The 27861-nt window shown below is 44.6% G+C and overlaps 1 protein-coding gene across 2 annotated transcripts in view; it reads right to left on the reverse strand.

The window, feature by feature from the left end:
- Nucleotides 1-1311: 1311 nt before the first annotated feature.
- The window catches only part of LOC147032769 (glycogen [starch] synthase, muscle-like), a 90440-nt gene continuing 63890 nt past the window's right edge, over nt 1312-27861 (reverse strand). The window contains exons 3-5 of one of the 2 annotated variants that reach the window (XM_085870664.1): nt 16795-16986; nt 16427-16571; nt 1312-1513 (exon numbers count right to left, since the gene is read on the reverse strand). In XM_085870664.1, coding sequence (XP_085726790.1) covers nt 1392-1513; nt 16427-16571; nt 16795-16986 — 459 coding nt within the window. In that variant the 3' untranslated portion in view covers nt 1312-1391. The remainder of the gene's footprint in view (nt 1514-16426; nt 16572-16794; nt 16987-27861) is intronic. The other variant, XM_085870663.1, reaches the window with a different exon arrangement.

The raw sequence follows: 27861 nt of genomic DNA on the forward strand, positions 1-27861 counted from the left end.
CGCAGTAGGCCAAGGGCCCATGGGGGGCCGGGATAGCGTAGTGGGCACAGGTGCGCCCACATGGTGCGGGGGCCTGGGGCGCCATTAGCCGCGTGGGCAGTGTTGTGGGCACGGGTGACCCTCGGAAAGGGGCCTGGGAAGCTAGCCTGCCACGTGAGCGTTACAGGGGAGTTGCCATGGAGGGCACTCCCTGGTGTTCAGGGAGCTGGTAGGTTCAGAGGCAGTGTAGTGCTCGGGGTGCCATCGTCGGAGAATCGGCAGAGGGTCGTGCCTGCCAAGGGAGCCAGGCATCCCAGCCGTGAGACCGTGTGAGACCGTCTCGTGGGACTCGTTTGGTCTGCCAAGTCCCACGCCATAAAGGCCCACGGGCCCCGTCTGCCCCCTTGTCTATGAGGGTGGCTTCTTTCCTTTGCTTTCGAATGAATGTGTGTTGTCGCCGTCTGTAAAGTAGAACTGTATAAGTGTTGCCGTGTGCACGCGTATTCGGTTTAACTCTTGCTTTCGCTTTATATGTGCATTTTGATTATTGTGGCTGTATATACGTGCTTTCCGTGTGCCGCGGAATAAATGTGCATTGTGTTGAACTGTTTTCCCGTTTCGCTTCGTCTCCTTCCTTTTAATTGATCCTCCATCCTGCTTCACGTAAGGGGTTCGTAGTGGGTGCAACAACCCGGTAATTAATTGGAACTATCAAGGCCGACGATAACACCGCTTGGTTATCACTGTAGCACGGAACAGACCGCTTAAGCGGTTCGTGTCCGCAGTCGGCCTGTGGCGTGGTACGATCGCCCGGTCGACCATTCGCGCACGTATTTAGGTAGATCGAATTTGGCGAGCGACCCTATCCTGCGCGGGTGGGCAATTGGCACGATCATGGTGAGGTTAAACCCCCACCCGTGACTAGCTCCCGGCGTTGTTCCGAGAGGGTCACGACTGAATTGTCCGTCCGGTGGGCGACGTGCCGCGATTCGAGTTACGTGGCCGTTTGCACGCCGATGGTCGCGAATTCGCAACAATATATGTACATACATATACATATATAATATATACATACATATATAATACATATATAATACATATATAAATAAATATATATATATATATACATAAATATATATATATAAATATATATATATATATATATATATATATATGTCCATATATAGTATATGAATAAAATAAATATATATTATATATATTTGATAAATACATATGATATATAAACATATATGTATATGTACACCTTGATGATGTCCCTGTGTCCTCCTCTTCCTCCTCTTCAAGCTTTAAAGAACATTCAAATACACATCATAATGACAAACAAGCAAACAAAAAAATCCCATCATTTAAATAACACTGCAATCACAAAACTAGAACTTATCCATCTTGTCTCACCCATAGAAATGGCCACGAATGAATTCGTGAATGCGAGCTTTGTTGTACGCATGCAGATTCTGAAACTCATGCATCATCGAAAACTTTTTAAGATTGAGTCCATTGGGTGTGATGACATCTGCAAAGAGAAGAAAAAATATCCCACAGTACCGTTTTCTTCCATTTCCACATTATATTAATGCAAGTGATTCTATAACCAAAATAAAGACCAATTCGCTGAAATCTTGTGAGGCATAGATTTGGCCAAAAACAAATTCATGATCAAAAGAGTATTCACCAAAAGGAGAACCTGCACCTTCCTACCAAAAATCAAGTGAAACGATTTTAACAGTGTACAAGTCTCAGTGTGTTGTGGTGGAGGACTATACTCTTGACATAGTGTTGAGGAATTCACAACTTGTGAACTTTTCCATGACCAAAAACCAATCCTGGACAGGTCACCACTCCATTGCAGGGGGCAGAAATTTTGACTTGGCAGCTACAGGATTAAAAAGCATTCCTGTGTGGGCAAGAATGCTTCACAAACCTGACCACCCTGGTTGTGGGGCCATTTAATATCTTGTTTGGTTTCCCTGTGCCAAAATTGCAGAAGGGATGCTTAATCCAACATGTCCTATCAATTCGTGATAGATTGGATGTGCGATTTTGCACCATTCCTCGCATAGCACTTCCCATTGTTCTTTCAGATTTAGATTTCAAATTGGTGCTGAGTCCCTAATTGTCAACACCCTCAGTAGCTAATCAGGGTTAAGGTCAGGACGTTGTGAGCTGGTCACAGAAATGTAGAGATGCTTCACAAAAAACACAGTTCTCATTGATTTAAGTAGTGTGTGAAGGTGCATTGCTGCGTTGACACAGGCAGGGCTTGATAGTGCACTAGGGTATACTTACACATTGTAAACAACAAGAAGCTGTGCTTCCCAATTGTCTTGGGTTTCTCCACTGCATTTGATTTTTCCTTTATTTATATTTCCCCTCCCCAAAGGAGAAGGGATTGCATTTGGGTCCGTTTCTTTGTTTGTTTGTTTGTTTGTCCACACAGAACTTTCATGTTTTTCTCCACAACCACTTGTCGGATTGAGATGAAATTTTCACCATTGGTGCGATTAATCATGTGGAATGTTTTATTCATAATAATGATGTCATAGGTCACATGGTGTGGCAGCCATGTTTGAAAAACGGAAAAACTTTGGACCTCTATCTCTGAAGCTACAAGGAAAAAAATGAAACTTCACACATGGCAGAGACTCCTCATGGGGAATGTGTGATGGGTTTTTTTATGACATCATAGGTGCCTTCATTATGATGTCATTATGGCATATGTAGAATGCCACATCTGATCAGTATGAAAATTTTTGAGGGTCATCTTGGGATAAAATGGTCCATAGAAAAAAGTTTGACGTCGTCATCAGTCATGTGATTCGGCAGCCATATTGTTTTTTTTTTTAAAACAAACCTTCAAAAATCTTCTCTGAAGTGGCTGAACAGATCGAGGTGAAGCTCTAAAAGTATGAGCGCATATCCATGAGGAACAAAAGGTTCATACATATGATGTCATTGGCCACATGGTTTGGCAGCACATTGGATTTACCCTCAAACCCATTTTTAAAAGTCTCCTCCAGAACGGCTGGAGAAACCGAGGGGAAACTTCACACAAATGTTCCCCAAGCCCTGGGTGTGCAAGTTTAAGGAATAATTTATGGGTCACATGCTTTGGCAGCCATATTGGATTGAAGAAAATATTAAATAATGTTTTCTCTGGAACCGCTGAATCAATTGATGTGAAACTTCACAATTATGATCTAGTGTCGATATGGAATACATGTTCTAAATTTCAACTTGATCAGATGCATGATCTGGCAGCTAGAATTATATATATTTTTGAAATGGGTTCTTTTGGGGGTTTTTTTTTTTCTTCTTTTGTATTCTTTTAAATCAGGCTCACTTGGCTGTGGCTGGATGGGTTTGAGGGTAGAGTAGTAGCATCTAAAATGCTAATCCTATCCAGGTTCCTACTGATGACTTCATCTTTGCTATTTGCTTGTTTGGGTTCCTTTTAGTTATTCCAATGCAGAACTGCACCAATTTGGGCTTCCATTTGATTTGAATTGAATATATTTTAATCCCATTTTAAATTCAATTGATTAATGAATAATATTTTTTGAAAACGTCAAGGGTCAGTGTCAGGTGTCCAATCAAAGCAGGGGTTGCATCAAAGCGGGATGTCTTGGCACCCAGTCATCACTGCCAGCAGTTATAAAGTGGCAATTCTAATTATGTCTCAAATTAATTATGCAACACAACACATAAAAGCAGTCCTGGTGAGGGTCTGCAATCTCTGATTGCTCTTTTTCTTGTTTGACTTGCGGGTGCTTTCTGATGGTTTTGTGATTTTTCCTGGTGCATCAGCTTTGATGTCCATCGGCATGCAAAATTACCATACTCCCCATTGTCTCGGGTTATTGACCTGCATTTTTTTTCATTTATTAATTTACTTTTATTTATTTATTTTTATTTGCAGATGTCATCCGATGGTTCTGCGATTGTTATTGGTGTATGGACTTTGATGTCCATCGGCGCACAAAATTTCATCTTTCCATGTCACCCGGAAGGTACCGATCTTTCGTGTCAGCGAGTTGGTGAGTCAGTGAATCAGTGGTTAGAATGAGCTTTATATATTAGAAAAGTCCATTAGTGCAGGGAATTAAGCCTGGTGTTGGCTTTGTGGTTAGGGTGGCGGCTTGGGATCCTAGGGTCCTGAGTTCAATCCCCGTTGGCCGCTGAATTAAAATACACCAGGATGTTGACTCAGCCTGTCATCCTTCCGAGGTTGGCAAAATGAGCACCAGTGTACTGGTAAGGGGGACACTGCATCAGCGGCATAGCCGCGTCCCAATCAATGATGCAACCAGCAGTCACAGGGAGAGAGAGAGAGAGAGAGAGAGAGAGAGAGAGAGAGAGAGAGAGAGAGAGAGAGAGAGAGAGAGAGAGAGAGAGAGAGAGAGAGAGAGAGAGAGAGAGAGAGACAGAGAGAGAGAGAGACAGAGAGAGAGACAGAGAGAGAGACAGAGAGAGACAGAGAGAGAGACAGAGAGAGAGACAGAGAGAGAGACAGAGAGAGAGACAGAGAGAGAGACAGAGACAGAGACAGAGAGAGAGACAGAGACAGAGACAGAGAGAGAGACAGAGAGACAGAGACAGAGAGAGAGACAGAGAGAGAGACAGAGAGAGAGACAGAGAGAGAGACAGAGACAGAGAGAGAGACAGAGAGAGAGACAGAGAGAGAGACAGAGAGAGAGACAGAGAGAGAGAGAGAGAGACAGAGAGAGAGACAGAGAGAGAGACAGAGAGAGAGACAGAGAGAGAGACAGAGAGAGAGACAGAGAGAGAGAGAGACAGAGAGAGAGACAGAGAGAGAGACAGAGAGAGAGACAGAGAGAGAGACAGAGAGAGAGACAGAGAGAGAGACAGAGAGAGAGACAGAGAGAGACAGAGACAGAGACAGAGACAGAGACAGAGACACAGAGACAGAGACACAGAGACAGAGACACAGAGACACAGAGACAGAGACAGAGACAGAGACACAGAGACACAGAGACACAGAGACACAGAGACACAGAGACACAGAGACACAGAGACACAGAGACACAGAGACACAGAGAGACAGAGAGACAGAGAGAGAATTTTCAATCATCCAATAGGTCAATGGGTTTTGACATTTTCACACCTTTAATAATACGACAAATTTGAATACACAATTGAAAATGGAATGAAGAAAAAAAACGTTCTTCAAGACCATGATGAAGTCTTCAGATCTCCCACAGTTGCCACTACGCTGTCCTGGTTCAAATCACTCTTTCCATCCATCCATTGGGACCATACTCTGTGCAGAGCATTGGTGCTGCCTCAGCAGTCTCCTTGCCTATTGGGCGCAATCCTGGACGGGTTGCCACTCCGACACACAGATACCAGCAAGCTGGTACTCATTTTGCTGACCTCAGAAGGATGACAGGCAGTCAACCGCAACGGTAATAATTCAACAGCTGAGTGGTATTTGAACTCAGGATCCTAAGATCCCAAGCCCACCACCCTAACCATTAAGCCAACATGAGGCATAATCACTCCTTCAGTTGCCTCAAAACCTAAACCTTATAATAAACCGTAAATGTAAACTTGGACCAATGACCTCATGAAGCCTTCAGGATATTGCAGTACCAGGTGATGTGATGAAGATTGTGAAGAAATGTTTGTGTATCACTACTCCTACAGCAGCTCCAGGCTCCACCACAGAATGCTGAGCTCAACAATGAATGCTGCTTGCCTGAAATACCATGATGAATTCCCAAACTTGTCACATCATTGAGGTTTGATCCATTGAAAGACTCACATGTGCTCAATTTAACAATCCATCTTTGGATTCTCTTTCCTCTTGAGGTGTTATTTAAGAGGGACAAGGTTGATGTTGCCTTTCTAAAAGTTAGCCATAGTTAATCCTCAGATGGTAAGGACAGTCAAAATAATCATGATGGTGACTCTCACCACTCCTCTTGGAACACTTAAAAGTCCTTTCACTTGTAATGTTCTTAACAATGATACCTGACTTTCTCATGAGTGTCATGGGCTTCTCTATTTATTACATACACCAAGAAGTGCGAAATAACATTTTAAAAAATGGAAGAAATGGAGGAAAGGGTAGACTGTAAAGGATAGGAAAGAAAAGGGGGGGTAATTTGGAATGTGGAAGGAATAAGAAGAGAAGGAAAAATAAGTTTGGGAAGAGATACAAGTCAGTGGAAAAGGTGGGGGAGAGGAGAGGGCATATGAAAAAACAAAAATGGAGGCAAAAATTCTGCAATTTTGCATAAACAATGAACAATGCTCCTCATTCAAATTAGATCATCATTTTGGCAAATCCCGCATTAGAAAGCCCGTTAGACCACAATCACTGTTCATCAGGATTTCATCAACAAAAGCAACAAAACCACATTCATGAGATGCAGGTTCCTTATTAAATGCATTGATTTAAGTGGACTTTTAGATTGCGTTCATTGGAAATAAGTCACAAGAAAGAAGATATGGAAAGTTCAGGGTTCAACAACTTCAATTGTTTCAACAACTCCAGGCCTTCAAAACAGTTGTTCACCACCACCTCTTGTCATCCCCCATCCAAATCCTCAATCTTATCTACCCCCGTTAATCCACCCCAAACCCACTTCCTTTAAATTCCCTGCTCTCCTTCCTGAAAGTCCCTGTAATGTCCATCTTGTATACCCCATGTTCCCCACCCCATCCCTCTCCCTTCCACAGATCTCCTCATGTCTGTTCCCCACTGTTTTGTCCTTTCCTCTCCCACCCCTATTGACTCATGCCCCCCTTGCTGTGCATTGTGTGTTAGTTCTGTGTCTCTTCTACAAAATGTATGCATAATCGCCAACTTTGAGCGAAGAAAAAGAGGTAGGATGGAAAGCATCCATGGTGAGCGCAAGGTGACCAAGAAGGTGAGGTTGTGGGAACGGCGTGCCCCACTACCCCCCCCCCCCCTTCCAGAGTAGAAATTTAGTAATTTTAACATTAAATTTGTACATGCGAAGACACTTTTGCAAAATTAGAGTGGAATATTCATGTTTTCCTGACGATTCTGAGTTGTGTTTATTTGTTTTTTTTTACATTGAACTCCTGAATATGTTTTGGACTTTACATTGTATAACATGTTGTAATGAGTGACATAAAAAAACTCGATTTTAAAGATAAACTTTGACTTGTCCATGCCCCTCTCTTCAATACAGATTTTAGGTCGATCCACTGCAATTACCGCACATCACTGGGATGCATGGGACGAAGATTTTCGCAGGTCTCCGTCTTCGCCTTGGAAAACAGCTTTTGTGCGTATGTGACTCGTGCATGCCGCTAGCACAGCACAGGTGTGGTTCTCATTGGTACAATGTTTTGTTCTGAGTTAAACCACGTTAGTCAACCAATGAGAAACATCCGAGGTTCCATGGGTCAATAATGCTTGAAAACGGGATGGCATTCGTCATTTGCTGCCGCGTACTTTGAATAGTAGCTGTCGGCAATCAAATGCAATGAGATTACGCATTTGATTTTAGTGCAACATCAAGGAAACCCACTAAAAGGCCTACAAAGGCCTTGCCACAACATTAAAATCTATCGAAAACTTCGATGACATTATTTTGTGAAAGCAGAATTTTTCATCATTATTGAGCAATAAAACTGGTAAGCTGTTCAATTATACAAAAAGCGATAGACTACCGCTAAAATTGGTAGAGTTGGCAATTCGACAAAATCAAGGTGGATGTATAGTCGGTGCTCCATCTTGGTCACAGCTGTGTACGAAATAATATAATCCCAAAATATTGTGATACCAGGGGCAAGGAGACATGGGTGAATGGGTGAATGCACGAAACGCCATTTCACGACCCTTTATTTACACATGCTCATTTCGCCAACATCACCATTGGTGGGATGCCACTGGACTCCGACTTTATACTGGACCAAATGGGACTAGATGATTGTGATTGCCTCGAATCAGACTCAGGACTTGCTTCAGGCATTGATTGCACAGCGTGAAGAACCAATGGGGTTAATTTTGGTGATGGTCTCATGACAAAGTCAGATACTTCTGATCCACTATGATAAGTTGTTGGATGTTATTAAACATACCAACGGTAACCGGTACACTTGTCTCCGGACAATTTTCACCTTTTCTTGAATCATCATTTATGAGCTGGTCGGCGTGAACAAATCTATGATTGTTCTCTGGCACTCACACCAAATAGGTAGGAGAACCCTTCATATCAACTTTTCATCCCATCTTAACATTTAGGACAAGCTGATATCGGTTGAGATAGCTTCCTTTGAGAATTAGCCCATCACGTAGGAATTTACTCACCGTTTGTCTATTTTCTGCCTCCTCTAAGCTGGGTATGACGAAGATATTTTTCTGTCCTGCTTGAATTCATGCAGACCCTGAGTGCAATAATACTCCTTAGAGGTCTCTGCACTTCATTGCAAGAGTGACAAATGAGTCTTAAGGGTCCGTTTCAATGAAAGCTCAGCCAGGATGGTGTCCATTGTAGTGAAGTGTAATGGGAGAGCAACAAAGCATTTGCTCCTTTGTGAGGCATAGATTTAGCCTTATTAGATTTTTCCAAAGCTTTTCTTAAAGGACTGAACATTCTCTCAACCAACCCATTGATTCCAGGATGAGACGGTGGACATAATGTGATTGATGTCATTCCACTTCAAAAAGAAGTTTAAATTAATCTGCATTAAACTGCAGGTCATTGGCAGAAATGATTTGTGGTGGCAGATCACAGCAAACCCCTCAAACAGATCACAGCACCATGATTGGAGCACCTATGGTACTAGCCATAGGAACTACTTCCATCCATTCTGAGTAACTGTCAACAACGACCGAAAAAAATTAACCTTTACTTTTGGCAAAATCTATGTGAACTGTTTGCCACCATTCTGTGGCATGTAGCCCATGGCCACAGCAATCGCAGAACAACTTTTTGACATTCCTGAGCATCTACACAATCTGTAGATGTCTGAACCATGTCCTCTATGTTCTTATACAATGTCGACCACCATACAAATGATTGAGCTAGGGCTTTAATCCTGCACATACAAGGTTGACTTGCATCCAACTCGGCGAGCTAACATGTGTTCCTGCAATGATGGTACTACCACTCGCCTACCCTATAACAAACAACTGTCTTCAGTTGATAGCTCAGCTCTCAGACACCAAAACAGCTGGAAGGCCTTCTCTGCACAATATTATGATCAAATAGAGAGGCTGATTCATACACCTCAGCAAAGACATTGTCATTGCTGCTACAATCTGAAATTTTTGCTGTAATTTCTCATCCCTTTACAACTGTGCTGAACACACAATTTCCATTTGGGTGTGCATTGGTCGGTCATCCACAGGCAGACTGCTAAGGAAGTCTCCATTCACATTCTGTTCGGAGGAAGAGTCAATAATTCGGTAACTCGACCCAGAGTGCAAAAATGCCCAGCGTTGCGTCCTTGCTGTTGCAAGAAAAGGAATTTCAGACTTTGAATGAAATGTTCACGTCAGGGGGTTGGTGATAAATTACCAAGGTGAAATTTCTGCCATAGAGGTACAAATTTAATTAATTTACAGCACATGCAATTGCGAACCCCTCATTTTCTATCTGCACGTAATTATTTTTCAGCAGAATGAAGAGGACATTGGGACCATACTCTGTGCAGAGCGTTGGTGCTGCTCAAGTAGTCTCCTTGGCTATTGGGCACAATCCTGGATGGGTCGCCACTCCGACACAGGATACCAGCAAGCTGGCACTCATTTTGTCGACCTCGGAAGGATGACAGGTCGAGTTAACCCCACCTGGTATCAATTCAACAGCTGAGCGGGATTTGAAGTCAGGACCCTCGGATCCAAGGCCCACCACCCTAACCATTAAGCCAACACCAGGCATAGGAGTACTAGACACATCAGTTATTGCTCTCTCGAAACCATCTTCACCTCCACATGCCACAAGCATTACATGGTGGAGGTATGCGCTCTACCGAGTGCACTTCGAGTTTCGTTTTGTTTTCATCACTATTTCTGTTCAACCCAAAACTATCAGTGTCATTTTTAAAATCACTGGTGTCCAGATCCTTTGCAGTCACAGAATCAATTTTTCAAAATCCACAGTTTATCCTTTATACTTGCTAGGGTACGTAGAGCCTGGTGTTGGCGCAGTGGTTAGGGCAGCGGCTTGGGATCCAAAAGGTCCTGAGTTCAAGCCCCGTTGGGCCACTGAATTAATACACCAGGGGGTTGACTCAGCCTGTCATCCTTCCGAGGTCGGCGAAATGAGTACCAGTATACTGGGCCGGTGTATACCCTGGTTAAAATTGGTGTACCATATCCCTGTGTCGTAAGAGGCGACCAGGGTTGCGTCAGGAAGGGCATCTGGCGTAAAACATGTGCCAAATCACTATGCGGATCATACGGATGATCCGCTGTGGCGACCCCTAACGGGAGCAGCCGAAAGAAGAAGAAGAAGACTTGCGAGGGTACGTGTAACTGGACTTTTGGTTCTGCTGATTCTGGGCTCCAGTGGAACTCGTGTTGGTGGTCAAGTAGGTTGCACAAATATGGCTTCTTTGCTTACACCCATAACCCATGACATCATTAAGATGGCAATCTTTAGAAGGCTGATTTTCACCTCTGCGATACTTGCACCTCCCGTTAAATGAAGGCAGTGACCACTCTGCTTCCGCGTGGTTGGAGCCGACTTTATTCCCTGCTGCAGTCTGTTCGTGTCCGTCGTCGCTGCTTGATCACCAATATGTTTCTATTTGCCTTTTCCACTCGTTCAAAAGACACATTTTACTTTGGCTTCTTCAAATGTCAAATTCACTTTTGGCAACGAATCTGTGTCCTCACCATCCTTGAATGATACCCGACGTAATCACAGGATCCTCTGTGCAGAGTTTTCCAGTCACAAACTTTGCAACAAGTCCTGATGTGGGACATGGACTCCTATATCCTAATATTTGTGATATTTTGATGAAATCCATATGGGATTGCTTTCTAGATAAACTCTATAGAGCGATTCACTCCATGCTGATGATGCCCGGCGAGCCAGAAATACATGTACGGATCAATTCTGAGAGCAAGTATAAGGCTGGCAATGCCACAAAGGGCGTTTAGGCTTTAAGGTAAACACTGCAATTAGTCATGTGCAGTTATGTGACTTTTAGAATCCAATCAAGCCAGAAGTACACTTGACCAGATTAACATACATACCTGAGAGAATTTGTGGGTCGAAACCAAAATATCACCTCCGGATCAATCTAATCTGACTTTGCTGTTTGTTTCAACATCCTCTGCAGTAACTCAGTACACCGTTGGTTGGCAGCACCTTTTTTTCTGATATGAAGAAGATATAACATTTGGTTCAGGCTGCTGTGACAAATTTATTTGAACAATGGATCATCCAAACCACCATACCTAATGTATGCCTGATGTTTGCTTAATGGTAAGGGTGGTGGGCTTGGGATCCGAGGGTCCTGATTTCAAATCCCGCTCAGCTGTTGAATTAATACCAGGTGGGGTTGACTCTGCCCGTCATCCTTCCGAGGTTGGCAAAATGAGTATTAGCATGCTGGTTTCCTGTGTCGGAGTGGCGACCCATCCAGGATTGTGCCCAATAGCCCAGGAGACTGCTTAGGCAGCACCAACGCTCTGCACAGAGTATGGTCCCGATGGATGGATGGATGGATGGATATCTAATGTCATAAATTGTTCTAAAAAGCAAGATTCTACACAAACAGTTTGCCAACACACCACCTTTAAACCATTCAGGGAATGCAGAAAGGAATGGAAAGCCACGTCGTCCACCCTCAGAGCGGGAAATATTCACAACTCCACTTATGTATTACTATTTATGATAATAATAATCATCATAATAACAACTAGAGGTGCTATACTTCATAAATGTGAGCAGTTATGGCCAGGTACCATTTCCCCTTGCCCCCCCCCCCGCCACCCACTTCGATCAGACACCTGACCCATGCTTTGAAAGGGAGGGCAGATGAAAGGGATCCCCGCAGACGTCACTCGCATGCATGTCGCCCTGCAAGCTTCACCACGCCAACCTTTTTGCAATGTGGGACTTTCCACAACCATCTTCGAACACGTCCCACATTTCACACCACTTCTGCACACAGGCTGTCCCACTGTGTTTTGCACACCACTCATTCACACAATCCACTCCATGTTTTTCTTTCCCCCTTGCTCTCGTACCACACAATTTTCCCATGCTCACTCTCACTCACACCCTTTCCATGCACACAAGCTGTCTGACAGTGGCCCTGCAGCAGCTTTGGGGGTCCTACGAGCACCACACACATCTCACAGCATGTCAGGCCTTTGTTATTGGCTCCCAAACGAACATTTTATTCATGAAAGAGCACGATTTTCTTTCCTCTGCATCACATGAGAATTCATGTACCTTCATTGGGCGGTTATATAATTAGACCGATGCCACATCGTTGGAAACAAAACATGCATTACCTCGTTTGAGGTGTCATGAAATTGTTCATTTCTTTCCTCAAAATGGTCGCTATATTTTATTACAGAAGGCTTGTTGTTGAGTCTGTATATACAGGTACATGAGGCCGGTATAAATATATTGAGCGATATGAAGCGAAAAATATGGCTGCTACTTCTGGCCAGTTGGAGGGAAAGGCATGGCCGAGCTAAAAGGCAGTGCTTGTGACGTTTGCCGAGACGAGTTTGGTTTGAAATTGTCCGTTTTCAAACGAACATGGCTGCCACACCACAGCTTCCAAAGTGAGTTCACAAGACATTTTTGGGGTACCACAGCCTGCAAAACCTTTTGTGCACCATTTTATTCCAAGATGACCCTATAGCATTGAAAATTTGCACTCTCCCCATGATTGGATAGAGGATCACGTGTGTGAAGTTTCGTCCTGATCGGATAAGGTTCATTATTCTATCTAATATGGCTGCCATACCACATGACCTATGACATTTTCACAGTGTATTCAGTAATGGTGTTATGTATTTGCCAAATTTCCCTTCGATTGGATAAGCGGTTCCACAGAAAACATTATTTAATATTTTTCTTCAATCCAATATGGCCACTGAAACACGCGACATATCAATTATTCTTTATGACCCGAGAATCACCATGTCATGAGGAACATGTCCATGAAGTTTCCCCTCAATTTGTTCAGACATTCTGGATAAAATTTTTGAAGGTTTTGGGGTAAATCCAAGATGGCTGCCAGACAATGTAAACTATGACATCATAGTCATTAAACCTTATTCAACATGGCAAGTCGATAATTTGTGTGCAGTTTCACTTCAATCTCTAAAGCAGTTCTGGAGAAAGATTTTTTTCCCCTTTTTAAAAAAAAAACTAAAAACAAAAAAAAACAATATGGCTGCCAAACCATGTGACGGATGACGCAATTGTTTTTGTGTTCACATCTTTCCCGAGATGAACTGAAGAAATTTTCATACTGGAGGGATGCAGCGTTCTACATGTCAAATTTTCACTGGGATACCACTTCACCGATAATGTCACGTTTAAACACTACTCATTTCCCTTGTGGAGATCTTGACAATGAGCCATGTTTCTTTTCTTTTTTTTCCAGCTAGTGGCTCCAGAGAAGACGACATCAAAAGTTTTTTCCGTTTTTCCAACATGGCTGATGATGTCATAATTTTCATTACAAAATTCTGTATGAGTAATCGTACTGATGGTTAAAATTCCGTGTCAATCGGCCAAGTCTAGGCTGAGACTAAAGGAAATGTTTAAGGAAACATGTTTAAGGAAATCGTTGAGCAAAAAAAGGCCAAAAATGGGACAAAGAATAATAACAAATAATCTGAACAGAAACAACAGGGTACCACAGCCTGTAAGGCTAGTGGTACCCCAATAACAATAACAACAATAAAAAGAGCAATAGGAGATTGCAGACCCTCGCCAGGACTTATTTTGCGTGCTGTATTTTGTGTGGCGTTTGTGTACTGGTGTGTTATGTAATTGAGACATAATTAGAACTGCCACTTTATAACTGCTGGCGGTGATGACCGGGTACCAAGACGTCCCACTTTCATCGGACACCTGGCCCTGACCCATGATGTTTTTTTAGTCTGATTCAATTGAATCCAGAATGGGATTCAAAAAAATTCAACTCAAATCAAATGGAAGACCAAATAGGTACTCCTGCATTGAAGTCATCAGAAGAAACCCAAACAAGCAAAAAGCAAAGATGAAGTCATCAGGAGGAACCTGGATAGGATTCACATTTCAGCTGCTACTCTACCCTCAAACCCATCCAGGAATAGCCAAGTGTGCCCAATTAAAGAAAAATAAATAAATAAGTGACAAAATAAAAGATTAAAAATGAAATAATTCTGGCTGCCAGATTGTGTGTCTGAGCAAGTTGAAATTTAAAACATGTATTCTCCATCATTAATAGATCACAAGTTTCATGTTGATTGATTAAGCAGTTCCAGAGAAAATACTATTTCATATTTTTCTTAAATTTAATATGGCTGCCAAACCATGTGACATCAATTATTCTTCAACAACCTTGTACAAGCATGCCTTGGGGAACATTTGTGTGAAGTTTCCCTCAATCTGTCCAACTGCTCTGGAGAAGAAGATTTTTTTTATATGTTTTAGGGTAAATCCAATATGGCTGCCAAACCATGTGACCTATGATGTCACATGTGTGAACCTTTTGCTCCTCATGGGCAGGTGGTCATATGTGTAAAGTTACACCTCAATTTGGTCAGCCATTTCGGATATTTTTGAAGGTTTAAAAAAAAATATATATATATATACATATATATATATATATATATACATACATATATATATATATATACATACATATATATACATATACATATATATATACATATATATATATATATATATACATATATACATATATACATATACATATACATATATACATATACATATACACATACATATATATATATATATATATATATATATATATATATATATATATATATATATATATATATATATATATACATATACATATATATATATATACACATATATATATATATATATATATATATATATATATATGGCTGCCGAATCATGTGACCGATGACGTCTTCAAAAAAAATTTTTGGAACATGTTATCCCGACATGACCCTCAAATTTTCATACTAATCAGATGTAGCATTCTGCATATGCAATTATGACGTCATAACAAAGGCACCTATGATGTCATTAAAAAAAAAACTCATTTCCCATGACTACTTGCTCGACGACAAGTTTCAATTTTTTCCTTGGTGCGGTTTCAGAGATACAGTGGTCCAAATTTTTTTTCCCCATTTTTCCAACATGGCTGCCACCACATGACCTCTGACATCATAATAATCATTAAAACATTCTACATGAGTAGTCGCACCAACGGTGAAGAGTTTGTCTCAATCTGACAAGCGGTTGCAGAGAAAAAAAATCACAAAAGTTCTGTGCGGACAAACAAACAAATGGACCCAAATGCAATACCCTCTCCTTCGACGAGGGAAATAATAATAATTCTTTTTACGCCATAAAGGCACGTCGAGCTGCCGAGGCAGTTTCATTGGTGAGGAGTACAATCCTAGATGGGTCGCCACTCCGACGCAGGTTACCCCGAATGGCTATTACCCCAGTACACTGGTACCAATTTCACCACCCTCGGAAGAATGGCATTCTGAGCCAACCCCACCTGGTGTTAATGCAATGGCCGATAGGGACTCAAACTTTGGACACAAAGGTCACAAGCAAGCCAACACGAGGCTTTATGTACTTGTACCCATATACAAATATGAAATCACAGCAAATGCAATCCAGAAGTGAGCAGACCAACAATGATGGTGATGTATTAAATGCCTTGTGCTCCCCCCATCTCCCCCACCCACAAAAAACAACAACCTTCCTGCATCGGCATTTGGTCAGAAATGAGGATTGAACTGGATACAAAATGGCCACCATTTGCCAGAGCTGGAACATAGATAGGTTCAAGGGAATTTCATAAATCACAAATCAAACTTTTCCCCATTTCTTCAATAATTGGTAAAATGGTACTTTGTGCAATTTGTTGGTAGGATATCTGTATATTTGGCACAAATATATATATATATATATATATATATATATATATATATATATATATATATATATATTCATATATATATATATATATATATATATATATATATACATATATATATATATATATATATATATATATACATACATATATATATATATATATATATATATATATATATATATATATATATATATATATTCATATTCCTATCACTGATGAAAGAGCAATGGCAGCCAAGTACCATTGAGGCCCTTACTTTTTATTTTCCTCAAAATAGTGTTCATACAATCATTATTCTCTTTTATTATGCGCACGCACACAGAGTTGGAACAGCTTACACACCCACCGACTCTGCGCTTGAGCAAATGCTTTGCTTCGAACGCAGTGATTCGCGAGACAGTAGTGAAGCTGTGTGCACAGTAAGCCGCAGCTCGCTCCAGACAGTAGCGTTGGTATATCCTCCGCTCCCCGGCTTCCCGGTCAAGATCAAACTGCAAAGAGCAGTCACATGTGAATCCTCGAGGTGAAGCGTCAACACAAGTTTCAACCAAATTTAACCATCCTTTCAATAATTGAAACGCTTATTTATAGCCACAGTTCGGCCATGTTTAAAGCTCAACCGCGGATAATGGAAATGAAATGCAACAAAATACTACGATTGAGCAAGCAACTTGGAATGATTGTCACGGAATGTGTGCAAGACCAATTTCTCACTTTGTCGATCCTGTTGTAGAAGTCCGTTTTGCCAGCACAAAGATAGCGGCCAAGTTGTGTGGCATGCGTTGTGAACACTGTGGCGACGGGGAGATGCCGCAACCGACACAGGAGCAGGCCCACACCTGCCAGCCACTCGTGGAAATGGCCTATGATATAGGGTCGTTGCTCTGAACCGTGCTGCACCCAAAACTGCAGGATACAAGGTAGGATTGCTTCAACAACAAAAAAAGAAACAAAAAGTTAAAAACTCCCCACGTTTCTTCCCATCAGTATAATCATTACATCATTGTGTGATATAAAACAAAAAGACCAGGAAATAAAATTAGAGAGACAAGTTGATAAAAACGACTATAACAATCATTTTCTCCTCTCAAATAATACATTATCCTACCTTTCCATAATGCAGTGCCTTATCCCTGTCCCTCAAACGGAGCGACCTGACTAAGGTAACCACTGAGGAGTGCTCATCCGCAACAACGTTAAAAAAAAAAAATCAACTGAGCCACATTGTTATTAAAATCAGTGTCTGTATTTTTTTTTGTATACCTTGTCGAGGCTCATATGAGAGCGAACACACAACACACAGCAAGGAGGGCATGAGACAAGAGGGATGGGAGTGGGAGGGCCAAAACAGTGGGGGACAGAGACATTAGGAGATCTGTGGAAGGGAGAGGGATGGGGTGGGGAACACGGGGTATAAAAGATGGACGTTACAGGGACTTTCAGGAAGGAAAGCAGGGAATATGAAGGAGGTGGATTTGGAGTAGATTAACGGGGATAGAAAAGATCGAGGATTTGGATGGGGGAGGATAAGAGGTGGTGATGAACAGCTGTTTTGAAGGCCTGGAGGGAAGAACGGGAAAGAACAGAGTGAGGGAGTTTGTTCCAAAGGCGGGAAAAAAGAGGAATGAAAGAGTGAAGGTGAGCAGTGATTCGTGATTTTGGTAGTTTTACCAGAAGGGGATTGTTGGCAGACCTTGAGCACCGTGAGAGGCCAAAAGACTAAGCCTCATCGCGGGAGATGCCAATGATTCCAAATGCCTTGGTTTCCACAGCGTGAAGCCGAGAAAGGTAGGAGGCAGGAGCACCAGCCCAGAAGGGAGATCAGTACTCCATCAGGCTGTGGATGTAACCTTTGTATGTGGTCAGGAGCTCAGGTGGGCCGAGGAAGAACTTTGCACGACCTTGGTTTCCTAGTCGGCGACTGGCTTTGGAGACCAGGTTGGAAATGTGGCTTTGCCACGAAAGATCATGGCAGATAGTGAGACCCAGAAGCTTGAAAGAAAGGATTTCTTCCAGAGGATTGTTGAGAAAGTAGATGGGGATGTTTTCCAAACTGTCCTTTCAGAGAGACAGTGAGAGTGTGGGATTTGTCCGGATTGAAAGACATGTTCCATGTGTTGGACCAGTTTGTGATTTTATCCAGATCCGCAGTGAGCAAAGAAGCTGCTGTTTGGTCATCAATTTGGTCTGAAACCAAATTGATGAGCGGAAATCAAGCCATTGGGGAAGAGGAAGGATTTCATGTCTGAAGCGATGATGGATTCCATAACCGTGCTGATGATTGGGAGAAGGTTGATTGGTCTGTAGTTGCAGGGATCTGTTTTTGCACCTTTTTGATATCAAGCAAAAACATCAAAATCAAAATCAAAAGCTCCGATTCCAACCATGTCATCCTCATATTCATCCTCATCCTCCTACTCCTAGTCATCATCCTTATCGTCCTCCTCATCCTCGTCATCCTCCTGTTCAAACAAATCTCTTCCTCCTCCTCCTCCTCTCATTCCAAACAATATCCTCCTCCTCCTCCTCCTCCTCCTCCTCCCATTCCAACCAACCTCCTCCTTCTCCTCCTCCTCCTCCTCCTCCTCCTCCTCCTCCTCATACTACAATGATTGTTGTGTTGGATGAAAATGATTGTTGCTCTGGGGGCATCATGTTTGATGAGCTGCCCTAAGGACAGCACTCTCGGAGAGTGCACGGGCGATCGGAATAAAGGCTCAGGAGCACGAACCTGTGTGGAGTTTTGGATGAGGTGGTTGTACCAGTTCACGAACAATACATTCGGCGACGAGGATGGCTGGTTTACAGTTACCAGCTCCACCTCCCTCCGCGGCTTCTCTGGGGGACCCACCTCTTCCATGGCATTGATGGATTGCAGCTTTTCAAACCTATTTGGAAGCGACAGGACTAGATGTTCCGAATGTCGCAGACACTCCGAAGTGGGTGATCTTGATTCACTGCTTGGGCACCAAGGGCTAGCGTGTGTTCGCTCAGCAACAGTCGATACCTCCATGTTCAGAAATTTAGTGAGTGCACTTGAGAGATACTTTGGGCCAAAAAAAAAAAAGAGGACTATGCTTCAACGGCATAAATTTTATCAGCGCTACCAGGGAAATGGTGAACCTGTCCAACAATATGTTGCTTCACTTTCTGAACTGGCTGCTACCTGTAATTTTGGGGTTTTAACAGATGAGCTCATCAGAGATCAGCTCATAGAAAAGACTTCCAATTCCTCGTATTCGGGAACGGTTGCTAATGGAGGATGATGGACTCACTTTTGAGAAGGCTACAGCTCTGGATATCCAGATAGAATCAGCTATGATGGATTCTAAGCTGCTTCACACATCTCCGGCAACCTCAGTACCAGGAATGCAACAGGCACCACGGTTGCAGACAGCTCATATACAAGGGCTTCAAACCAACCAACAACCACAGCTCCATCCACACCCTGCCCACGTTCCTCGAAAGAAGCCATGTCAAGCTTGTGGTCAACAACATGGCATCAAAGCACAATGTCCTGCATGTGGAAAACAATGTAGTGCTTGTTTTAAAAGGAATCATTTTACACAAGTATGCAGGTCATCAAAGAAATGGACATCATCCATTCATCAGGTTAATGAACCAAGTGCTTCTGATGTTGAAAGACAACACACGGTGTACACCATCGCAGACAAAATTCCTTTTGATCCTCACCAAGGGGGTAACTTCAAGGATTGTGAAGTTGATATTGTGTGGAGTTCAGTATCACGACTCATTGATGCAGGGGGCAAAAGTCTCCATGGTGAGTGACAATCTCTACCATAAGTCAATTTCATCTTATCCACTCAACGTTGCGCAATCTCCACTTCAAGCCGAAGATGAGTCCATCATCCGAGTGTTGGGAACGATAACTGCTCCTGTGAACGACAAGGGTATCAACCTCAACAATTTCACTTTTTATGTTGCAAAAGGCAAGAGCCTAATGGGTGTTCATCTGTTCGACAAGCTTGGGTTCAAAATTTTAGACCCAACCAGTACACACATCCACATGATTTCAGACAAAGACAATGCGTACAAACACCTGCACCCTTCCCTGTTTATTGGGTTTGGGGAGTGTAAGAGTTACTGCCACACCCCTTGAGTGGACCTTGCAGTTCCACCAGTATTTCAAGGTTTGAGACGTCTATCTTTTGCTGTTCGTGAAGGGGTTTTTAAGGAGCTAAAACACCTTGAATCAGAGAGCATCATTGAATGCATTGATTCATCTCCATGGGTGTCGAACCTCATCATTGCACGACGTAAGAATGGAGTGGTACGACTTTGTGTTGATCTTAATTCAGTGAATAAAGCTGTTCTTCCTGATAAATACCCACTTCCAACCATCAATGAACTTTCTGCTTCATTCTGCAGTTCCAGTGTTCACCAAGATAGATCTGAGGAGAAACTACCTCCAGGTACCTCTACCAAAGCAGAGCAGACATTTGACTGCATTGGTAACTCATGAAGGCATGCTCCAGTATCGTAGAATGCCATACGGCCTCAGTTCTGCACCAAGTGCGTTTCAGCAGATCGTCTTTTCAGTCCTGTCTTGTATTGAGGGAACTCTCAATCTCCTTGACATCGTCGTCTTTGGCAACGACAAAGCAGAACACGATCAGCGGCTGGATGAAATGATGTCACAACTCGCAAAACACAACTTGACGCTGAATGAGGGAAAGTGACTTCTTAGGATATCATGTGACGGCCAACATGGTGCACCCGACGCAGGACAACATTGAAGCAGTTCGGACTCTTCCTACTCTGTCAAATGCAAAAGAGCTTGCATCATTCCTCAGGACTACCAACTTCTATCTCAAGTTTGTACCCAACTATGAAGAGATCGCTGAACCTCTTTGTGAACTACCACACAAAGATGTGCCCTGGGAATGGAGTCATACCGAGCAACATGCATTTGTCATGCTGAAGGAAGAGGTCACATCTCCAGTCCTCACACATGTTGATCCCAATGCAAAGACTACCGTCACGACAGATGCATCAGGTACGGCAGTCGGAGCTGTACTTTCACAATGGATCACAGGTAGCGAATGACATGTAGCATTAACATCTCGCACACTTTCGGAGACAGAACACAAGTACTCCACAGGGAACATGAAGTGCGAGCATGTATCTATGCGTGCAAACACTGGCATGTTTATCTGTATGACAGAAAGTTCACGCTCTGCACAGATCATCATGCACTGACAACACGACTCGCTTCGTCGGGATCTGGACATCGACCACTTCCAATTTACAGGTGGTCAGACCGTCTATATCAGTATGACTTTGACATAGAATACTTGGCGGGGTCCCAATCAAGTGGCGGACATGCCCAGTTGTGTAACCCCAGTAGCAAACACTAAGAATGAGGTTATTTGTGCGGTTGATCCTTTATAAATACCGTTATTACAAATGCAACTGCAAATTTAGTCACTCGCAACGAGCTCAAATCAAAATCTCAACAGGATGAAATTCTGCAAAAACTGTGTAAATTCCTCCAGTCAAACTGGTCTCAACAAATCACAGAGGAGATACGACCCTACTACAGGATTCGACATGAGCTATCCATCGTTGATGAAGGTTGTCTCGCCTGTGGCACCCGTGCGGTGATCCCAAACGAACTACAGCATCGAGTGATGCATCTCGCTCATGAGGGACATCCCGGGATCATCAAAATGAAACAGAAATGTCGCAATTAGGTTTGGTAGCCGGGTATTGACGCATGCATTGAACAGTTTGTGAAGAATTGTGAAGCATGCGTCCTCAGCGAGAAAGCAGGAGATCCATGTCCTGCTCCTCTTCAGCCTAGATTATGGGCGGAGAAACCATGGCAAAAGCTACAGGTGGACATCTTTGGTGAAGTTCGAGTTGTGCCTCACAATCAGAAATACTTAGTCATCCATGATCCATGATCTTCACAGCAAATGGCCTGAGATTGTGGCTACGAGTTTGATTACAACTTCATCCATTATCAGCATCCTGGACAATATGTTTACAAGATGGGGGCTTCCCGAGTCCATTACGACAGACAACGGATCTCAATTTACATCTGAGGAATTCACACACTACCTCAAGGCCAATGGCATCAAACATCACCTTACGACACAGTACAATCCACAGAGCAACGGTGGAGTGGAGAGGTTCAACAGAGTCTTCAAAGAGAGCATAAAGCAAGTCTGGCTGATGGACAGACATTTGTTCAGGCTATTTATAACTCTGTTGCGCTCATATCGCTCTACGCGTCATTCGTTGACTGGGAAGACACCTGCGGAGGGCATATGATAGGGCGTAACTTGCTCCTGCCAGTTAATCTCCTCAAACCACCGACATCGGCAGATGTGAAGATTGAAGTTATGGCAAAGTCTATTGCGAAGTAACAGCAGAAAATGAAGGAATACACAAAGAGTGAAACACCCCAACCGTGCACATAAACTAGAGACTTCACTTTCACCCCCCGCCCCCCCCCCCATCAGATGTCACAGCAACTGGGTCATCATAGCTAACCTACTCGGAGATGGCACAAAGTGGAATGCATGACCTCTGGTAACAACCAACATCCAACATGCAGAGAACGATGACAACTGCCTCTTCTTTCCACAAAATCTGCTGCTCCTCCACCTCCGATTCAAAACAACCTCCTCCTCTTCCTCCTCCTCAGATTCAAACCAACCTTCTCCTCCTCCTCCGATTCAAACCAACCTTCTCCTCCTCCTCCTCCTCAGATTCAAACCAACTTCCTCCTCTTCCTCCTAGTCCAACCAATCTCCACCTAGTAGTTTCAAAAGGGAGGCTTTGACGCAATAATGTGTTCCATCTCTCAAAGTCACAATATTCGCTCGCTTATGCTCACTCATATTTCTCCTTTTCAAACTGGAAGACATTACTTCATCATCGCCCTCCCTTTTGATACTACTTCCCTGCCGGGGGCTAAGCTTCCCCCCCCCCTTTCATCAGATAATTTGTTTAATCAAATAGAGTAGTCATATAGAGATACTATAAATATTTGTGTTATTTTCAGGAATACCGTAATTTTCTCAAAAAACATTACCATTGAGTATAACCTAAACTTGGTTCTTGCATTAAATATATTCTGTTGAGCAGAGATGAAAAATGACATCGCTCTCTTGCAGCTCTTTTGTGAGTATGTCATTTCGGATTGACTCGGAAAATTTCCAAGTTGTCCGCGTCTGGGAAAATTTCCAAGTTGTCCGCGTCTGGGAAAATTTCCAAGTTGTCCGCGTCTGGGAAAATTTCCAAGTTGTCCGCGTCTGGGAAAATTTCCAAGTTGTCCGCGTCTGGGAAAATTTCCAAGTTGTCCGCGTCTGGGAAAATTTCCAAGTTGAGTCAGGCAAACACTGCATTGTTCGGTTTCCTGCCTTTTTCAGTCGTGCCCAGTAATTCGTGGGAATAGACTGAGACTGTTTCACTTCCTCAAAATATTTTCCTTTATAAGTGAGACATTTCTCTGAGTTTTAAATCCCTTCTTTTTGAGGGTTTCTCATTTCTTTCATCTTGACCCAACGGCAATGAATGAGAATTTGCAGTATGACCCAACAGACACGAACCATCTTTAATCCGATGAAGAATATGACCCATCACAACATTGGTAAGTTTCATTCACGATTAAACTGCTAATATAAACGTGTGTGTGTATGTGTATGTGTATGTGTATGTGTATGTGTATGTGTATGTGTATGTGTATGTGTATGTGTATGTGTATGTGTATGTGTATGTGTATGTGTATGTGTATGTGTATGTGTATGTGTATGTGTATGTGTATGTGTATGTGTATGTGTATGTGTATGTGTATGTGTGTGTGTGTGTGTGTGTGTGTGTGTGTGTGTGTGTGTGTGTGTGTGTGTGTGTGTGTGTGTGTGTGTGTGTGTGTGTGTGTGTGTGTGTGTGTGTGTGTGTGTGTGTGTGTGTGTGTGTGTGTGTGTGTGTGTGTGTGTGTGTGTGTGTGTGTGTGTGTGTGTGTGTGTGTGTGTGTGTGTGTGTGTGTGTGTGTGTGTGTGTGTGTGTGTGTGTGTGTGTGTGTGTGTGTGTGTGTGTGTGTGTGTGTGTGTGTGTGTGTGTGTGTGTGTGTGTGTGTGTGTGTGTGTGTGTGTGTGTGTGTGTTGTTGCGGTTCTGAAAACCACATGCTTCAAAAGGCAATGGCACCCAACATACAGTGATCCCCAGACAGTTATTTCATGAATATACATGCAGTTTGACCTTTCACTCATGTCTAATGGGTTAACGGGATGAAGTGGGTTGTGTGGGTCTCATAGTTAGGTCTGATTATATCTTTCTTCCTTTCCGTCATCAGCGAGGCTGCCGCACATGGTATGTATGAATGTCCTCGCAGAGACCAAAACAGGCATCAACCACACGATGGAAAAACCCTCCACTACAAGAATACTGTGTCGAGGGGAATAGTAGAGCCATACATTAAATCTCAACGCTGTACAGGACGTGCGCGGCACGCTCTTTTCAACCCAAATCTGCATCTCATAATTATATACAATTCATCACACAGATCGGGGCCGGCACCATGCTCAGGCAGCCATCTGTGAAGATCACCAGTGTGATAAATAACGGCATGCACAATAGTGGACCCACACGCAGCCCCGTGATAATCGTCATCGCACTGTACGGGACGGGCATGGTACACATCTTTGGTTGGGTCTCCGCGCTTACCATATTACCATCGATTTACGGCATGTTTCCATCGATCTTCGCTCGCCACCACAGCCACCATTATCTCCCACGGACGGCAGAGATCTTCTCGCACCTCTGCCTCGATGCAGCTGCCAACAAGCAGAGGCATGCTGTATGGCCCGGATCGCTCGGGCCGCATGGCGTACGGATGAAGCAAGCGTATTGATCAGCGCCAACCGCAGCGCGCCGGGGTGCCCGAGCGGGCATGCGGGGCCGACGCGGCCCATTGCCAGTCGCAGGAGCATGGCCCCGGAGTTCGGTGCTAGAGTGTACGAGCTGCAGTGGGACGCAAGAAGCACGCGCGCCAGCATCAACTCCGCTTTATTGTGCGACCAGAAGTACACTCCTGCCACCCCTAGCGGGCGAGGCATGATATACGAAAACCCAACCACGTAACAGCACACTCCTCCCCTCGTAAAAATGACCCGTCACACGATGAAAGGACAATCACATGACCACCTGAAACCCATCAACACTCATAATCCTCCAAGTACCGCGGCCGCACCCTGACCCGCCTCGGACGGGCAGCGCCGCCAGACAGTCCAGGCTCAGACGACTCCCGGCTCGGTCGAGGTGACACCCTCGCCGGACTCGCACCTTCCGCCACCCCAACCACCCCCGACCGCCCAGCCTGCCCGACGTCCCGGGGTAGGACGGCATCAGGCGAAGACCCCCTGGGCGTCGGCCCAACCAGCCCCGGCGATACAACGTCAGGTGCCGGCGACATCACCGGTGGGGGTCCCACATCGTTCGGCCCGGGGAGGTGCGGGGGGGGGGTGGTGACGCTGAACAGCGATCATGCATTTGGTCCACGTGCCGCTTCCACACATCCCCATCAGTCCACACCATGCAATTCGCCGGCCCCAGCACCACAGAGACCACCGCCGGCACCCATTTGGAACCGTGGAAATAATCGCGCACCATTACCCGTTGTCCCACATCGAAGCCGCGTCGGATGCGACATCGCCCCACTCCCCGACCCTCCAGGTTGCAGCAAATCCAGTCTGGACCGCAATGCCCGTCCATAGAGACGAATGGCAGGCAAATCACCCGTGACAGGATGAACTGCGTTCCTGTAATGGAGCAAAAAGACATCGACCACCGTCTGCACAGGTGCAACACCCCCCCCCCCTGCGCAAAGCCCGCTTCAACATCTTGACAAACGACTCAGCTTGGCCATTCGTCTCAGGATGATACGGTGTGGACCTTAGATGTCGAATACAATTTTGACGCATAAACTCATCAAAAACACCTGCGATGAACTGCGGACCGTTATCAGAGACCAGAATCTCAGGTAATCCTTTATTAGCAAAGATCGTCCGCAGTTTTTCTACTGTAATGTTTGCTGATGTATGCTGCATTACTACAACCTCCGGCCATTTAGAGAATGCATCGATCACAATCAAAAACATTTTGCCATTAACTGGTCCCGCAAAATCTACATGGACCCTCTGCCACGCTCGGTCTGGGGCAGGCCATAGACCCGAGGCTCGACGCGGGTTATCAGCATCTGTCTGGCACGTGGCGCAACGCTTAACCAATCGCTCAATGTCTTTGTCCAACCCCGGCCACCACAACAGGCTACGAGCAAGACTCTTGGTCTTCATGATGCCAAGGTGACTGACAGGCAGTTCTTCCAAACACAGCTGCCTGAACCTCGGTGGAATCACCGTCCTCATTCCCCACATTACGCACCGTTGGACCAACGACAGCTCCGATGCTCGTGACGTGAAAGGTTGAAATGCCGGTGTCGAAGGCAGATCGCTCCAATTCCCCGTAGAAATCGCCTGGACGACACGGGCAAGCACCGGATCACGGGCCGATTCCACCACGACCTGCCTGGCCGTGACCGGCCCGCTTTGGACCTGGCCCAGCGCAAACACATCGACCCGGTCGGCCAACTCAGACGCAGCTGGACCCTCTACACACGGCAAGCGTGAGAGCCCATCGCAGTTAACATGCTTCTCAGTGCTTCGGAACTGAATATCATAATCGTAAGCACCCAGAAACAGACACCACCGCTGTATTCACGCGGCCGCTACCACCGGCACCCCGCGCTCGGGTCTCAGGATGAATTGAAGCGGTTTGTGATCCGTCTGCAAAGTGAAATGCCGCCCCAGCAGGTATTGCTGAAACCTCCGCACACCCCAGACGAGGCTGAGAGCCTCACGCTCAATCTGGGCATATCCGCGCTCTGCTGTGGACAGGGTCCGGGATGCAAAACAAACAGGCCGCTCGGAACCATCGTCCATCCTGTGGGAGAGCACTGCCCCGATGCCATATGCAGAGCTGTCGCATGCCAATAGGAGCGGACGCGCAGGCTTGTAGTGCACGAGGACCGTATCCTCTGTGAGCCGCCGCTTGACGCGGTCGAACGACGCCTGGTGTGCAGCCCCCAAAGCCCAGCGCTCGTCCTTCTTGAGCAACCGTGTTAACGGCGCAAGTTGTGAGCTGAGCCCGCGCACGAACCTTTGGTAATACTGGGCCATACCAATGAACGAGCGCAGCTGCGTCTTGTCGCGAGGCGGTGGCATGTGCTGAATCGCCTCCACCTTCCGAGGACCTTTCAACAGCCCCTCCGGCGTGATGATGTGCCCGAGGTATTCCAAGCGCTGCTTGAAGAACGCGCACTTGTCCCTGTTCAAGCGCAGGCCGCACGCTTCTAGCTTTGTCAACACTTGGGCAATGTTCGCAAGATGCTCGTCCGCCGTTTTCCCCGCAATGAGCACATCGTCCAGGTAGGTCTGAGCGGGCAGGCCAATGCAAACCTGATCCATGGCTTTCTGCCACAAAGCTGGGGCCGAAGCAATCCCAAAACAGAGTCGGGTATATCGATAGAGTCCTTGACACGTGTTGATTGTCAAAAGCTCGCTACTCCCGGGATCCATCGGCAGGTGAAAATATGCATCACGCAGGTCTAGCTTCGTGAAGTATTGACTCCCCGCCAATCGCGCATATATTTCATCGATTGACGGCAATGGATACTGCTCCATGCTGAGCCCCGGGTTACCCGTGGATTTGAAGTCCCCGCACAATCGGACGTCTCCATTCCGTTTCAGCACCGT

Source organism: Eptatretus burgeri, chromosome 2 (assembly GCF_056783735.1).
Source record: "Eptatretus burgeri isolate ZD-2024b chromosome 2, Ebu_testis_v1, whole genome shotgun sequence".
Taxonomy (NCBI): domain Eukaryota; kingdom Metazoa; phylum Chordata; class Myxini; order Myxiniformes; family Myxinidae; genus Eptatretus; species Eptatretus burgeri.